This window comes from Phoxinus phoxinus (genome assembly GCF_949152265.1).
Source record: "Phoxinus phoxinus genome assembly, chromosome: 17".
Classification (NCBI taxonomy): domain Eukaryota; kingdom Metazoa; phylum Chordata; class Actinopteri; order Cypriniformes; family Leuciscidae; genus Phoxinus; species Phoxinus phoxinus.
Window position 1 is genome coordinate 22,258,009 of NC_136892.1, and position 18,637 is coordinate 22,276,645.

The window sequence follows — 18,637 nt, forward strand, 5'->3', positions numbered from 1 at the left end:
ATAGAGGAAGGGTGAGTTTCATTTAAAATGCTCTATTTTACTGAGAAGGATTTGCCTCAGATTCCATCAGATCTTCACTCTAGCTCTTTTGTTTTATTGTTGTTTTTCCATTCAAGTCGCTTCCTGCTGGATTCTCAATTGTTTCAGCTCTAATCCCTTCACAGCCTATTGGTTTCATTACCAGCCTGCCTTATTGCTGCCACATTTCTCAACTTTTCTCCTCCTTAATGGAAACAGCCTCTCCATAATCATACCCGCAGTTACAATGTCTTCTTCCAGCACCCAGGAAATTGCTTTTGCAGGTGCGATCCATCAAGACTGGACACATGGTCTCTTTTAACAACAAAAGCATGTTTGGGAAAACTTCTTTCGTTCATTATTAATTCATCACAAAATGTTGTAAAATGATAGACATCAGTATTGAACAACTGTGACTAACCATGCTCTGTGTAGTAAGGCGCTCCCTTCGTTTTTCTACAGGGAATCCAATTTTCTACTGAAATGAACAGAGTGCCTATCAAACCGGACGCTGTGCATGATTACATGATCAGATAACCCATCATGCACTGTGGAGAGAGGCGATTATCTCGTGCTGGGCTGCGTGGCCTTTTCTGAGAGAGAAAATGAATCTAGGCACTAGCGTCCGTGATGATTGTTTTAAATAGAGCCTGCTGAGGAACATGGGTGGGGTAACTGTAAGCAGAAAGTACAGTGATCACATGGAATCACCTGTAAAGCATAGCTAGATGTTTATTATAGGGGTGTCCTAAAATGATCTCAAGGATCGATATCTAGGCAGATTAAGTATTTTTTTAACTAATCTGTATCGGCTATCTTAAGCCTGATCATTTATGTTACGTCAGCTGTCACGCAGGTTTAGTGCAGTAGGTCACGGTATGCCCATTCAGGTGGGTTGTCAAACCACCTTTAAAAAGGAAAAGAAGAAGCTCAAATGTGTGTGTGTGCGTGACTAGAGTTGTGCCGGTAAACTTAACAACCGCACCACCGCAGTTGTATAGAGCCACCGCAATAACTGAGTAGCACCAGCGGTGGTCCACCAAAATACGTTTTTTTGTATGTGAATGCGGTTTTACATTAATATTATGACACAAATGAAGCACAAAGCTTTGTTTACAAAATAAATAATAGGTTAGTAATTCATGATGAATGAGAGAGTTGTGCGCGAGCCCATAAATTTAAGCTTTGTCGGCTTTGAATTCTGGTTTGCGATCTGGTCACCTGATCTTTGTAACACAGTTTGTGCTTGTTATTAGACATTGTAAGGCGCGTCAAGTTTATTTGTAAACCGCGTTTCACACACACGGGTGATTTTCTTGTCAGGAATCAGGAATCTTGGTGTGTCTCTAGAGTCAGACCTTAGTTTCAGGAGTCATGACAAAGCAATAACTAAATCAGCATACCATCATCTGAAAAATATTGCACGAATTAGATGCTTTGTTTCCAGTCAAGACTTAGAGAAACTTGTGCATGCTTTCATCACCAGTTGCAGCTCATACAAAACACTGCTGCCAGGATTCTGAGCAGAACCAGAAAAGATGAACACATCACCCCAGTCCTCAGGTCTTTACACTGGCTCCCAGTTACATACAGGATTGATTTTAAAGTATTATTACTGGTATATAAATCATCCAATGGCCTAGGATCTCAATACAGATCACTCAGATCATTAGGATCACATCAGCTAGAAATACCAAGGGTTCACTCTAAGCATGGTGAGTCCGCTTTTAGCTACTATGCCAGCCGCAGCTGGAACCAGCTTCCAGAAGAGATGAAATGTGCTCCTACAGTAATCACATTCAAATCTAGACTCAAAACACATCTGTTTAGCACTGTGCCACTGTTCGTCCGACTGTTTGTACTAGGGCTGCACGATATTGGAAAAAAATTACATTGCGATATTTTTTTCCCCAACAATATATATTGCGATATTGAGAGCCATAACTCCAGGCTAAGTCAATAATTACCATTCCATGATATTAATAATTTCACTAATAAGCCAGCTTCATTACAAGTGACAAAGAGGTAACTTAATATTTTATTCCAAAATTAGAACATTTCTGTAAACAGAAAAGCAGAACGCATTTAAACAGCAGCTTTACACCATACCGCCTGTCTGCGCCGTCGCATAATTTAATAATTATTAAAAATCAATAATTATAATGCCGATATTATTTCAGTATAGAAATACAGACATCCAAAGTCTCCCGGAAGTACCGGGAGTCTCCCGCATATTGATAGCGGCTGATGCCCGCGAATTAGTTAAAATCTCCGCAATCTAGAGCGAGTGCGCCCGCGAGACAGAGACTGCTCCAATCCGCGCAGCGCGTGCACGGCAGAGAGGGAGAGAGAGCAAGAGACCGCGTCGCGCGCGCCTCATGAAGCGCATGTAATATCTCCCGCTGGTGCTACTGTGCTACTAACCCTTCACATCGCATGTTCCGGCGATGTGACTATCGCTCACTCGCACATCGCGATGTCGATGTTAAAACAGAATATCGTTCAGCCCTAGTTTGTACTGTATTTTATTAAATGTTTTATTCTAAACTGTTTTAATTATTCTTATTTCTTTTGATTATTTTAATTTATTCTATGTAAATCACTTTGAATTACCATTGTGTATGAAATGTGCTATATAAATAAAACTTGCCCAGCCTTTTTCTCTGGCAGCGCAAAATCAAACATAGCCTAAATGCCCTTGTGGAAGATAAAATTCGCTCTTTAGACCTTTTACATAGAGTAGAAAACATGAAGACATCAGAAAAGAGATGCTCGTGTCCCACATCCCTCTCAAAGTGCAGAGCAGTGGCTATGACGCATCTTTGTGTGGAAATATAAAACTAATGTTTTTATATTATTTAAGGTACCATTATTTACTGATATTTATTTCAATGCTTTACAGGCTTTAGTGTGTGGTTTCTTTGACGGAATTGCTCAAACTTTTTTGCTCAAATAAACACAACAAAAATGTTTATTTCAAAACAACCCCCAACCACCGCCGGTAGTTGGTCCATTACCTTAGCGGTGGTAAAAAACTCCCACCGTCACAGCCCTATGCGTGACGCATGAAAACCAATTAGATCTGTTCTAGCGAATAACACATGCACGTCCAAGCTTCCGTGTTTAGCATATTTGATGCACACTTATGTAACAAAATCACAAAAAATTACTTTAGCCTAGTTCCTGTTTATTTAGATCTGCCGTCAGAATAAAGAAGGTTGCACACCGGACAAAGCGCAGCACCGCACCACATCTTTAAAATTCGAACACATTATTTTAGTGTATAAATAATGCGGCAGCGCCATTTGCCGTCTGTCCGCGGTGCCCTGCTACGGCTCAGGACCCCGTTTAAACATAGTTTTATATAAAATTTGCATTATATTTGTCTTCAATCATCGTTAATTTACATCCTGACTTCACTCTGTGCTGCAAGATACATTTAGTTTTACGTTCATTTACAGAAATCAGCTGCGTGGATGAAAATTGCTGATGTTATTGAATTTGTTATCGTGAGATTCTAGTTAATTCAGTTAACTTACGCTCTGAGGTAAAGTGTACAGACTGCAGACTCCGCAACGATTGTAGCTATTTGATTGTACAGTACAATCATAAAATAGTACAGACATTATCTTAAATTCATAATGTCCTTAAACATTACCAAATTGCTGGCCGTAAACTGAGAAAGTGCACGTCCGGTGTGCGATACCTCGAGTTTTCCTACGCGACGCTTCTCGTCCGGTGTGCGACCCTCTTAAGACGTTGTCATAGTGCTTTGCAATGGGTTGAGTCTTGCATTGGACTTGACCAAGGGGGTAATCCATCCGCCGGAAACTGAAGCTTCCCCTGGGGCCGCCATTGGCTATCAAGCCATCACCTGCTGTTAGCATTCCATTGACTCCCATTCATTTTGGCGTCACTTTAACAGCAAATAACTTTACATCTGAGGCGTTTAAAAACTCCATTTGTCCATTATTTATTTCTAAAGAAACACGACAATGTATAAAAGGCTTTCATTACCTTGTATCTTACGTTATGGTCCAGTAGAAGCAGTTTTTGTAAAAATAAGCTAACGATTGCGTCATAACCACGCGACTCTGTCGCACAATCGAGAAATTATCGTACAGACAGGCGGAGAAGCTCGCAAGCAATCGAGGGGACGTGGAGGCATAAAGTCCGATAAAGTCAAGGGAGAAGCCCATAGAGAGTCATAAAGTTGCTCCCGCTGCTAGCTCATGGACAGCTAATACCTCACGCTCTCCGTCTCTGCGAGATTCGGAAGTGAATAATTCAGATTTCTCTCGGCACAGCTACTAGAAGACTTACAGCTGTCAGACAGGTTGCTCACGTCACATCTACACCGTCAAGCTCAGTTTGAGCCTGTGCACTACGCTCAGCCATCAGTAAGTGAGTGCTTCTAATTGACTTCACTTTTCTCCGTTGAAACCTATGGGGTCGCTGTGTCCAGTTTATATACCGTCAATGGACTTGACTAGGGGTGCGCTGATCAGATATTCAGTATCGGTATTAGTCCAATACTGGCCAAAATCACTGGATTGGATATTGTATGAATCGCGGGAGTATAATCCGATCCGATCCGATCACGGACCTGAGTCCTCAACTGTCATACAAAATGCTTAACAACACCTGAGAGACATGCCGTAAAGAGAGATGAGCAACATGCAGGGTTGCCAGATTTTCACAACAAAACCCGCCCAACAAAATTGCTTCTTAAAAAATATTCAATCGCGTTTCGGGGTGGGAGAGGGGCCGCGGACTTGGCAACACTGGCGTCATGTGAACGATAGCTAGAACCATCATGTCAGCTGAGTGGAGTAATTATAGATCAGATATATGTACAATAACATTTTAGGAAAAAAAAATAACATTATGATGTCTAGAAATCAATTTCAATAGTAACGTTACATAGGGTTTCATTCGTTTTTTTAATGAGATATACTAATATTGTTAGTGCTGAGAATGCTGCTACAAGTTCGGTTTAAAATTGTTTTAATACAAATTAAGCAGCAGTATTGCACAACTGAGTCATGTTGTGGGCTACGTATTTCTTCCTTTAGGAGAGTAGAACATTTATTGCACTGTTTGAGCATGCTTTTTAGATGGCTATAGGTTAAGCACAGTGCATCCTCCTGACAAATGTGTTATTAACAGCTTAATTAAGAGGGAGAAAAATATGGTATGTACCGGTATAGGCAGATCCTTAAGTTTGTGGTATCGGTATCGGACATGAAAAAGTGGTATCGAGCCACTCCTAGACTTGACTTACAGGCTTGCATTCTGATACCGCAAGCTTCATGCTTTCTAACCTTATCTAACCTTTATCAGTTTGGACCAATGTCAGTGCAGTGCAAGCCGATCATGATCAAGCAACACGGTTACTCCACAGCGCTAAGAGATCAGTAAAGAAAGCATTTGAATTCGCCACAGAACTACCGGTAATAACATCGGTGTGAGATCTAGTGAGAAGCAATCACATTTCTCCGTTATTAGCGTAGATCTCTATTTGAGATCTCACAGAAAGACAATGTGTTGTTTGAATTTTAAAGAACTAAAAGTAATTTTTAACCATGAGAAAAGTAGCGTTTCAGAAAACAATCTGTTTACCGTAGTTCCCACTTAATGCTTCATATTCTTTTCCTTTTATCCTATTCATTTTTCTATTTTCTGAAAAGCTAATTTGAAACGATGTAAAACTTATTCCAAAAAAACTGCTAAACAAATTAAATTAAATTGAATGAAATGAGAGCTATAAATATATAGAATTTGTTAGCTGACATAACAGTTACTTATTTTAGTGTCCAGCTCTATTTTGAGCTCAGTTTAACAGATTGCCACTAACTAGTCTGCTCAGAGGGAAGCAACAAGGGGAAGGGTGGAAACGATACACAGCTTCCTGTTTGCATGATTAACGAGTGTGCCAGTTGGGGATAAGATCAATACACAGCAGCCTTTTACAGGACTCTCTAATGTTGCAATTTCTACCGCTGCACCGCTCCTCCTCCTGTTCCAAAGCCATTTATGAGATATGATCAATTCTTGTCAGTAATGGGATATTAGTTAGCTTTGTGTTGGTGGGGGGAAAAAAACCTGTGAATCCCAAAATGTTGCTAAATAGGCATTGCACAGGAACGATGTCTCTAGAGACAATCATATCTCTGATGTTGTTGGTAGAGATATTAGAAAATATTAAGAAGCTTATCATCATACACAGTGAGGTGCTGGCAGGAGGAAGTGATGGGAGGGAGTGTGTAGAAGGAGAGGACTGTTTTCTTCTCCTCGCCACACCAAACTGATGGTTATCTCCACCCCAGTCAGAAACTAAAATCAATCAGCAGCAAATACCAACGAATCAGTCCCAGCAGGATTTCGCTATTTTTTTTTCTGTGTGTGATTTTTAGCTATTAAAATGACTGATTTGGTGGCAATTTCCCCAATTTTTTTTACCACATTTACTAGATTACATAATGTTATTTGCTCAATATACATGGCACAGATGGAAAATTTGCCAAAAATTCATAAAAGGTTGGATAATCCACCTGGCCGTCCAATTGTATCTGGGAATCAATCCGTAACTGAGCCTTTGTCTAAATTTGTTGATCATCATATAAAGGATTTAGTGTATAACTTGCCATCCTTTTTAAAAGACACTACCGATTTTCTGATGAAACTGTCATCTATTGCAGAGGTTAATACAACTGATGTCTTGTGCTCTATGGACGTGACCAGCTTGTATACTAATATCCCGCATGATGCAGGGATAGCGGCTTTATGTTATTATTTACAGAGAAATCAAGTGCCACACACTGAGTTCCTATTATCATTAGCTAATCAAGTTCTAACAAAAAATTATTTCATGTTTCAAAACAAATTCGTTTTACAAACCCAAGGTACTGCCATGGGTTCGCCCATGGCGCCTAATTATGCCAACCTTTTTATGGGTAAATTTGAACAGGATTTTATTTATAACTCGAATCCCTTTAAACAGCATCTCAAAGTGTGGTACAGATATATAGATGACATTTTCTTTGTGTGGTTGGGCTCAAAAGAAGAACTGATTGCGTTTCATGATTATGTAAATACTAGATTGCCCTCTATCAAATTCACACTGACTCATGATTATAAGGCCCTGCCCTTTTTGGATGTTTTAGTGAGGAAGATAGATAACACGTTACACACTGAAATTTATCGTAAAGAAACGGATCATAACTCCTTGTTGCACTACCAGAGTTTCCATCCACCCTCTCTCAAACGTAGTCTGCCTTACAGTCAACTGTTGAGAGTGCGCCGTATCTGTAGTGATGATGAGGACTTTGAGCGACAAGCGGGGGAATTATGTCAAAGATTTATCGACAGGGGTTATACATGTAACTTAGTGCGTGATTGTCTAGAGCGTGCGCGCAGTCTTCAGCGCGCCGATTTGATGACCAAACGTACTGATCAGAAAAGTTCTAACAACACTTCAGTTACTTTTGTATCAACTTATGGTCAGATTTCAAATAGTTTAAAGAACATCGTGCAACGCCATTGGCACATTCTCAGTAGCGACCCGTACATAGGGCACACTTTCCAAGATCTGCCGCGTAATTGTTTTAAACGAGCACCCAATCTTAGAGATCGATTAGTGCACTCGCACCTTCCTGCATCTACCCAGTCGCCTTTTCCCTTTAAAATTCCACACGGTAACTTTAAGTGTTGGAACTGTGCGGCATGTAATTTTATGCTCACAGATAATATGTTTACACATCCAAAAACAGGCAGAACATACAAAGTAAAGGGCAGAATCACATGCTTATCTACTTTTAATGTGTATTTATTGACGTGTCCTTGTGGGTTGTTCTATGTGGGAAAAACGAAGCGACAACTAAAAACTCGAATTTTTGAGCACAAATGTGCTATCAGAAAAAATTATGACAAATCATCAGTCGCGAGACATTTTAACTCTGCGGGACATGATGTTAATATGCTCAAATTTATGGGCTTGGAGTTTGTCAATCTGCCCCCAAGAGGGGGAGACCGTGAGAACCGCCTCCTTCAGCGAGAGGCGTGGTACATTTTTAGCTTAAACACATGTATTCCTAATGGGATGAATGAAGATCTGTCACTAAGTTGTTTCTTGTAAATGTAACACTATGCATGTATATCTTATGTTCATTCTGTATATGTATAATGAAATGTATAATGTATAACAGCCGTTGTTTTTCATTAATGGACTAATTGAAACATTGGTGACACCATTGGACTGTTTATTATTTTAAATTTATTGGTTGATGTCAATATGGGTGTGTCAATGGGTGTGGGCATATAAGATTGGTTACACTGTGATCTTGTTGCACACTGAAGAAGGCACGCGCCGAAACGCGTTTGTGCAAATAAAAAGATAATTTATGCATAGTGCGGCCTCTCTCCTGTTCTTAATAAACAAACTGCATAAATATTGTTTATTTTGGTCTCTTACCAAATTCTGATACATTTTAACTTTAAAAACAACCTTTCAGGCTTGGAAAGGGGGATGGTGAGTGTGGTCCACAGTCTTATTACACAAGTCTTCACAAATATGAAATACCGCATTGTTAAGAATATAAGAATGTTTTTTTCTAAGAATTACATCTGAAAAAAACGTGTTTGTCTTATATTCAGGGTCTATACATTTACATCAATAATACACCCGCAACAATAGCTGGCGCCAAATACGTGTAAAACGAGAAATACAGTGTCAGAGTATAATGTTAGAAGATTGCGAGCGCAAAAAGACAGTCTTAAAGTCGGCATGAAATTGAAATTGACCCCATTTACTTTGTTAGCGGATATTACTAGTCTTGTGGTGAACAATTAATCCGTGCAAGTTAATACACAGAAAAAATTTGTTTGCCGTGGTTATCTTTAATCAAAGTCTGAAAAGTTACTTCCGGTCTGGAATGGTTCTTTTTCTGATGACGTAGGTTTGACGGCTTGGGTTGCTTAAACGCTTAACCACTCCCCTCAAACCGTTACTCTGCTATGGGCGAGAGATGGAGAGGAGGAGCGCTAAAGTAAAACCCTGCCCTCTGTTCAATATTCCGTTTCACTCGGAAATGCGTCACAACACTTGAGAAAAGTCGTTTGCAACTTCTGGTTCACGCGGACTTTAAAGGGTAACTCAACCCCTGGTCAGAGCCTGACTCCACCCACTGGATATTTGAAAAATATCCCACCCAATATTTGAAAAATGCTGGAAAAGTCGAGATAGAGGGGATGAACCGAGGGCGGGGCTGAGCGGGGGGTGGGTGTGCACCTGAGACCCGCGTTTCAATAGCGTGCGCTCTCTGTAGGCATGTTCACATTAGCAGATGAAGAGTTGCCATGATACTGACTGACATCTCTATCTTTTCATACAGATTACATAAACAGAGAATATTTGTTTTCGTTTTGAATTAGAATTAGATTAATAGATTTAATAGCAGAGACTTAAATGTTTATAAATATATAGCCTAATGCTTATGCCTGTGTGACTAGTATTCGCTGAGATTTGTTTAAGTTTAGAGACGTGCTCCAGAAAAAAAGTTAATGGAGACGGAGAGGCAGAAAGTATACCCTGTTTATTTTCTTTATTTTACAAAGGCACAATGTTTTGTTTCGATTATAAGTGGACACGTAAAAAAGTAGACATTTTACAGTTTATTTTTTCATATTTCTAAAGTCTATTTTAAGTCTATTTTGCTGCTATGTCAAAAAATCCAGCAAAACGAGCCAACGCATTTGTCGACCCCAGATGGTTAACTTTAGCCTAATAGGAAGGAACATGTATATTGTATAAAACTATATGCTCACTCACATCAAGACTCTGCTGCGGTGGTGGAGTCCATACAGGAGGAGCAGAATTTTAGCACTCCGTCGCTTATTTCAGCGTAAGCTGTTTGGAGAGGCCCATTTCCACCACCATTGCATTGGAGAAGGAATTTATCTTTCATTTATTTATTTAAAATTTATTTAAATGCTAATATACGTATTCTGATTGTTTTCAATAATACTCACAATTCCAACTCCTGACTCGCTACAGTGGTTGATGGAACAATATGTTTTTATACCTTGGCCTATGCCAAGGGCGTGGTGAGCTCGTACCAAGGGCGTGGTGGGCTGGTGCCTGCTTACGTCAGATGGCACCACAATTCCAATAGAAAAAAATCAACTGTAGTAGCCACAATTCAAACTAAAGAGGGCAGCACTTAGGCCAAGACGTTTTTACACCATATATTGTAGAATTAAAACAATTTATACACAAATGTCAAAAAACGTACTCGAATCAATGAACAGCACTAAAAAAGCCTCAGTCTTACAGATCATTAACTAAAAAAAGTTGTTTTAGGGTTTAGTTACCCTTTAAAAATGCAAAAGGTCAAAGAATAGCTTACCGTCTAACAGGCGCGTGTTTGTGTGCCTTGCTGACGGGACCAAACTTCCAACATACGTGATTTTAAAACGTAAGATGGTACCCAGATTTCAAACTACACTAAAATGTAACTTCTGCTGTTAATAAAATTTTGGTAGGCTATTGTTTTCACTATGAGATGGATATTGTTATATAATTCAGATGGGCTACAGGTTATTTTTACGCCTGGTATGTCAAAAAGTGTGTGATCATTGGTCAATTTTACCAGTATTTACCATACTTTCAATACAAAATAATTAAATATGAAAAATATACAATATAAAAATTATTTATTTTTTAAAGAGCATTTTCTTATACAAGCTTTTGTCTTCAAAAAGCCTTTTTTTCCAAAAGGTGCATCTTGAAATAGCTAGGTAGGATAGAGTAACTGTGTACATCTACCTTTAATAACATGATCACTTAGAATTAAAAAGTTCTCAATTAATAAATAATCAAGTAAACATTCAGTAATAAAATTAGAACAAAGAAAAGGACAATGGGATAAATAAATGCAACAAAAGAGATACAGATAGAAACAATGCTTTAAGTTTAAGTAGCCTACTGTTTTTTTTCTCCTGTTGTTGATTAACATTAACACCACAGACAGCAGTGGCTGGGCTATATTAGGCTGCTATCACTTTAAGACCTACCATAATTCACGGATCCAATACTGACACGCATCCTAAACCGTTTTCTGTTTGTTTATGTGAGATAGGCTATAACTGCCAAGACAGGACATATAAACACAAATGTGAGCATTTGACTGTTGAAGCGCAATAAGCCAAGAAAGTGAGCACAATTCGGGATTTGCAAGGTGACAGGCAAAATGCGCACAGATAGAAATAGAAGTTATACTGCTGTGGTATGCCAATTTAGTTTTACAGAGCACCATTTTATTCGGTCTCAGTTTATAAAATTTCCGAACTTTCAATATTTTTGTAATAACGACTGATTTTCAGCATGCCCGGCCGGGAGTCTGAGCCACCATCATTGGGGATGAAAATATATACAGAGCAACTAATTTATATAATTACTTCGATGCGTCGTTCCAGGCCTACAAGAGAGAAATGTGGGAATGTGAACAAGAGTCTTTTGAGGATTGGCAGCTACAGTTTCTGTCTTAAGCATCCTGGGGCAGGAATTAGAAACGCTTAGGAGCTGGAGACTTCATCAGAAGATGGGACAATATAAAAAGACAAGTTGAAAGTTGGCAAGAAGTATACAGAAGACTATGATTTATGAAGATGGTGCCAGCCAAAAAAAAAAAAAAAAAAGAAGAAAAAAAAAACAGCAGCCATCTGTTGGTTGTGCCTTACTGCCCCTTCCACTCATCTGGGTGCTGTGTGCCCATGCTCGGCTCAATGCGCTCTGAAAATCAGGACTGATTCCCCGGCTCATCTGTGTTAATATTCCACAACAAACAGCTCACAGATGGAGCATTTAGGAACATAAGGTCCCTGTGTGGGTTCCTCTTTACTTCATTTCTCATCACTTGTGATGGACTTGCTGTCTCGAAACCCTGCAGGGACTCTGTTTCCTCCTGGCTGTGTTGAGTTCGAAGGCCACCAAATGATGTTGATGTTAAAATGATCAATAATTTGCTGTGAGAGAGAGAGAGTTTAAAACAATGCAACTGTACAGTCTCTCAATTATCATTCCCCCTCCCTGGGTCCCACTTTTATGGCTGTTAAGAGTCATTCTTATAATAAGACATTGCTTATTTATAACGTTGTTATGGAATTTTATTACTGCAATATCAAGGACGGTCCAACAAACATAACAAATAAATAAATCTTACGCAGACATCCTGTTGGTTGAATGCCACGCCACACTCTCGGATTTCCTCCAGCCATTCTCTTGGATATGAATTAATCTGAATGGTTTCATTCATATATCTTGCATCTTTCATCATGATCCTCCCTCTAAACAACAGCAATTTGGCCAAGCAGGGCTACCGTGAATTACAATAATATCCTCTCATGAGCTCTGGCGACATAAGATCAATCTATCAAGCTGACATATATGGGTAAAGCCTGGGCTCCTAAACATGTCAGGTCATGGTGTGAGGTCTTGCTTAATCCTTGTGAATTCACTGCTTTCTCTGTTGTTTAATAAAGGGTCTCCCTGAAGAATGAACAGGAACCAGCGAGTAAACGGTTCCATGCATTCCAACGGACTAAGACAGATCACAAAAGCACAGAGACAAGAAAGATCAAGTCCTGACAACCACAGACCAGCAGTGTGTTTCTCTAACCTTTCGTCTTTTGTCTGCAAATAAAGTCGATTTGTGTATTGTAATTTAATTGAGTAGTCTCATATTTCTGACCCTTTTACAATCCCATTCACTTTCTTTGAAGCAGCTGGTCAGAGATGTGTGATACAGGAAGTGTCCCTAACAAGCTCTATTGATGAAATTACCTGCACCCAGCTGCCAGGGGTCAAAGTTCAGAGAAAGGCCATGCTTATAGATTAAATTAACCTAGTAAGAGAGAAAGGCTGACCTCACAACACACCCAGCTCTCCACTTCAGAAAGGCTGGTACTGAATTTTAATTTTGGACCTTCCCTTCTGAAATGTCAGGCTCTGTTCTGTGTAGTACAGTTTTGTAAATTGAGTGCCACAATTAAATCCAAATTAATCCAGACACGCTGATGGTCTTTTCAGCATTCACTTAAGAGCGAACAGCAATGATGCCTGCTTCCAAACATTACAGTTGCTCACCCTGTCATTATGCCATCTCCATTCACTTCTGTCTCAGGCTCAGTTTAATTATCAAAACCCATATTCTCTATTGTGAAAGCATGATTATTGTGATGATGGTTTCTACTAGTGTATTTAATCTTCATGTTGCTCTTTCAGCTTGTTCACTCAAATCCACAATAAGAATAAAAAAAGAATTAAAAAAAAGAATCAGGATCCAACAGATGCCAGAGGCCAGAAAGTGTGGTCAATGTCTGCAAACAGAAGTAACTTGAATGAGATTGTGGCTGAAGGAGCTAGCAAAAGGGAGAGAGAGAGAGGAAGGGATGGAGGGGGAGAGAGAGGGGGTGGTTAGAAGTAATAAATCAGAACGAAATCTCAAAGATGAAACCCATTATCCTTGCAGCAGAAATACAAGAGTTATGAGAATGAACGCATCTAAAAACAGAGCTAAAATGAATAGGCTGTTAAAGGCAAATGGGAGTACAATAAAATGCATAAAAGTACTACAGTGAGCAATGACTCGTCTCACATTCTCTCTGCCCTGCGTACGTGCTGAAAGACAGGCTGAATTTTCTAAGAGGAAACAACAGACATTGCTTACTCCCTTAAGCCCTGAAGAGAAAGGGGGCAGACCTCGCTGTTATGACTGGAGTCCCTAGACTGTCCCCAGGCCAAGCTGAAGGTGATGGGAAACTACACACACAGGTATTGCAAGAAAGTACACACACACACATTCTCACTACTGACGCCTGAATCATCCCAACGGTATTAGTTGCTACCAATCACCTGAGGTAAAATAAAAGTAGAAAAAAAAAAGAAAAAAAAAAGAAAAAAAAAAGGATAAAGCAGACTTCAAAAATTCAAAACCAACAGAACTATGTCTGTCAGACAGGGCCAGAAGAAATGACCTTCCCCATCCTCCTGGGACCTCTGATCCACCTCAACGTATTGTGCTCATGACCAAACCCATGTGCAACTATCAAAAGGCAAAAATATGGAACATTATAATATCATTACATTATTCAGCCTAAATAGCGAAATACACAATCCACATAATATCAGTGCAATGAGTGCATAATGATAGAAATTCAGATAGTTCACCCAAAAATTAAATTTGGATCATCATATTATTAATTTCATTCAAAACAAGGACTGTTTATGGTGACTATTTACCGTCAAGCTCCACCAAAGATAAAAAAATAAAAAGTAAAGAGCATATCAGAGCATAGCATTCTATTACATCCAGCCCGCATCTAGCCTACATCCAGATTTAAAAATTAAGCTTTGAAATAACTGATGGCAAAATGGTACTAGCCTATTTTATGACACTTTTATGGTGGGCTTCTGAAAAAATAAAATAAAAAATAAAACTTTTAACCACTTTTGTTTAAAACAGCTATTACAAATAGCATTTTAATTTTTAGGTGAACTAATTTAATAACCTTCAGGTCAGACACCAGCAGTAATCTAGCATTCTTCTCAAAATACACAAGAGCTAATTTGAAGAGAACTCATCCATTGAGAGGGGCGCAAATCCATTGCATTCCACAGACAAATAAAACATTCATGGGGATGTGATTATGATTTGAGAGAGAGGGAAAGCATCTCTCTGTGTGGCTGACACCAACAGTACTGAGACTTGGGCCTTACTTGTTATTGCACATTCTTTGCTTGTACAATGCCTGAGCACTTGCACAGTAACATTCTTTTCGGAAACACTTGTCTATTGACTAACGCCTAAGGCTGTCCTTCCCAAATTTACCAGTACAATGGGTGTTTATGAGTGATGGCCAATCAGCAGGCTCGAACACAAGAACCTCATTATGAAAAAGGCCTTCTGCACTAAAATGAGGAACATGTGAGGCATGCAGAACAGCAGAAGCTTCAGTATCGATGGACATCCACCACAAACAGCCCACATAATCACTTCATCCTGATTTAATGGAGGTAGTAAATTAACAACCACTGTGTATCAAAGCACACCGTGACCTTTGCTGCGTATAAATCACAGCTTCCATTGTGCTGCCAGATCTCCCTTTCAAACAATTTGTCACAACGTAATACCACACAAAACCCTACCATGCTGGGGAAGCTACGGCTGTGGGAGGATGAAAGGTCTGCCTCAGCAAATAGCAGCTAAAACAAAAGCCTACAAGTGCTGGGTGAAACAACTATACAGTCATGACAACATCTGTACAGGTATAAATCATGCCATGGTAAAAGTCAACAAAAGAAAAGCTTCAAGGTTTACCAAAGGCTTGATGGTTTAATGTTTGAAAATGAAGAAATTAAAACAGCCATAAATATAAGTACGGCTGTCACGGTTCCCTGATTAAATTCGAGTGAATTGCATTTTGCCCATGTCGATTAACCGGCAGAATCCATGAACCGCATTATTAGACCGTTTTCAAAGGCTGCACAATATATTAAAACCGTTTAAAGATCATAATAGTGCTATTGTATAATCACAAAGGGTGTGATTCAGTTAAATTAATATATGCGCTGCGGGTTTCAGGGTAATAATGTGCATTTGTAAACACATAGCCTAAAAAGTCTGACGCCATTTGTGTTTTTAATATGTGATGTGTTGCACTGTTATTTACATGTGTGAAGCATCTCAAACTCCATCTTTGCATGTACTGTGAGTTTGAATTGCTTATAACATTCACCGGAACACAATGGTCGCCATTTCACCAGATTTGTAACATAAATAATTTATAAACCTACACCAACAAAGAAGAATACATCAATATGTTACTAAATATCATATGCCAAGTGGTTCAAAATAAAAGTTTACCCTTGCTCTGAGTTTGCATGTTTTGATGTCCACATGTTCTTGTTCAAGAAATGACAGTAGCTGTAGCATTGTGTTAACTTCCCAAAAGTATTTGCCAGCTACCCATAAATCTGTAAAAAACTGCAGTAAGCTGCAAGACCATGCTGCTAAATTTAGTCCAGAACCCTAGATTTAGAAGCAAAAATATAAAATTAGCATTTATTTATTTTATTTACTGAATTTGACAACAATAGGCACCAATGTAAATCACACCACATGTAAACTATATGACATATAGGGTTTATTTTCTGGACACTAACCCAATTCAGTAATACTGTCAAGACATGCTGCTAAAGGGGTGGGAGACACAGTGGGACGCATGTTCAAAACCTCTGAAAACAGTCAACACTTAGGCTACATCATGCTTCTCTGCATAGTCACGTTTACTGGTAGGAACTGCTGTTGCCACACATTCCTTCACAAAGAGAACTGGCTGAAAGCCACATTCCTGAAACCCACGAAGAACTTGCTGCTTTTCCTGGTTTATGTTTACAGAGATAAGAGTCTTGGCCCTCCCTTAACATTAACCTTTAAACCCTGCACAGCCTTAGATACTTGCGTTCAAACGATCGGGCTTATACATACACAGTATGCACAGCACTTCAATAGGATGTTCAACTATAAATACCTACATTACACTATCTAAGGGAAGTTTAAAATACACCTGTGTGCAGTGCATCCAGCTGTTTGTGAGACCCTAAAAAGATACTTGAGACTTTACGTGTGTGCAGTAGTAGTTATACATAATAACTTAAACTATGATAATAACACTATAAAACATAACAAAAGGTTTAGCTTAATAAACCCATTTTCGATTAATCGATTACAGTTCTATTAGTGATTGCTCAGACACGCCAAAATGCTCGACAACGACCCCTGTTGGTAAGAATCAGAGTAGCAACCCATGAGAACAATACTGCACATTCTCCTGCTGTCAATACTATCACAAATCCTCCCTGCAAAGGTGACAAGCATTAAAAACACAGACATAAACATTAACTGACCTGTGACATCTGAGGCCTGAAGTTGATCTGCTTTAGGTCCACGGATCCAGGAGACAGATTGTGCAGCATCTGGCACAGGAGCACCCCATCTCTGAGCGCCTGGGCCAGGTCGAACACGACCGCTGAGGGCCAAACAACCCGGTGGTTCGGGGGCAAAACCTTACAGTCTATCAACCAGCGACCGCACTGCCTCCACTCCTCCATATTGACAGAAATGAAGCAGAATAATGGCAAAAATAAAAACTAGAAATATGTCACCCTTGTGCACGCAACAACAAAAAAAAAGTGCCAAGATTAAGCTGACGTGAAATTATCCCACTTCCTCTCTGCAGTCCAAAGGGCACTAAACTGCCTAAGGTCAATTATGTAGGAATGGTTTTTCCCAGCATACACGCTTAACAACTTTTTTTGAGATTGAGTGCTAACGTTACTAACAGCTCGGCATGTTGCACTACACAGCTATATAACGTTAAGACTTTGTATTAGGAAATCATTTCACTTATTGAGCTAAATTATAGGTAAACTCAAATAAATGACGTAACGTTACAGTAAGTAAAGAGCTTATATACGATTAAGATGTGTTTCCCCCTCAGAGAATCAGTCGAGTTTCCTCTTCTTCATCATGGACTGACATATTTGGCTCTGCAAACGCGTCCTGTCACAGCAAAAAAATGTGTCTCCCAGGACAACAATAGATATTTTCCTTAACAAGAAATGCTGGGAAAGACTGCAAAACAGCTGCTACACGCAATTTCGGACGGTTTATCAAAGTTCTACCGTTAAATTAAGGAATAAATCCATGGTTTTCAGTCTTCAGTAGATAGCTCCTCAAAAGCTCTCGCGCACCAGACGGGATGTGGTCTAAATAACGTCCAACTCCAGACAGAATTCGGTCCAAACTTGTTTTTAAAACTTCTTAAGTAAAATATCACAACGCTCCGTGAAACGCACAAACTCTGGGGTATTTGACGCGAAAACTGTTGTCCGTCCCGCTCCTTTGCTTCCACGGACAGAGGAACGCCGCGAGGGCTTGCTGCTGGACATTCGTCCGTTGAGTCGCGATGGTTTTTCGATGGTTTCTCAGTTCATCTCAGTGTAGATGGTTGGAGTGTTTTGATTTCTCCGCTCGCGTGAAGTGTGAGCGCGTGAGCGCGCGCAGCAGCAGGAGAAAGGGCGCGCGGTGGTGAGATCGCATCTGGGTTCCGGTCGCGCTCGTCCACGTGTGAGGAGGAGGAGAGGGTCGGTCTCACTAAATTAGACTCTTTTTCATTATCTAGGAAATTCTGGAGACATCACAATAAATACAAGCATGTAAAGAAAATGTATATTTAGCTTGCCATTATCACAAAATGCACCCCGCCTGGTCGAGCAGCATCTTGTATCAACTTTTTTAAAATTACCGACTGACTGTTATTCACTTAAAATTATGATTTGAGTTTAAATTGTATTCTAACTTTCTTGTAGATTATCTTAAAGCTAAAACTATTTAAAATTATTATTACATTTTAAATTAAATTGTATTAACCATTGTTATATTGATAAATATGTGTGTGTGTGTGTGTGTGTGCAAACCAGGTTACTTTGTCAATGGACAGGTTTGCTAAGTTTTTAGCATTCCCTGGGAGGCTTCAATCATGAAATGTAGTCTTGATC

The 18,637-nt window shown here is 39.5% G+C and overlaps 1 protein-coding gene across 1 annotated transcript in view; it reads right to left on the reverse strand.

The window, feature by feature from the left end:
* vav2 (vav 2 guanine nucleotide exchange factor) overlaps nucleotides 1-18,211 on the reverse strand; it is a 191,978-nt gene extending 173,767 nt beyond the window's left edge. The window contains exon 1 of the mRNA XM_079586009.1: nucleotides 16,985-18,211. Within this exon, the coding sequence (XP_079442135.1) occupies nucleotides 16,985-17,188 (204 nt within the window). The 5' untranslated portion in view covers nucleotides 17,189-18,211. The remainder of the gene's footprint in view (nucleotides 1-16,984) is intronic.
* Between the last annotated feature and the right edge of the window lie 426 nt (nucleotides 18,212-18,637).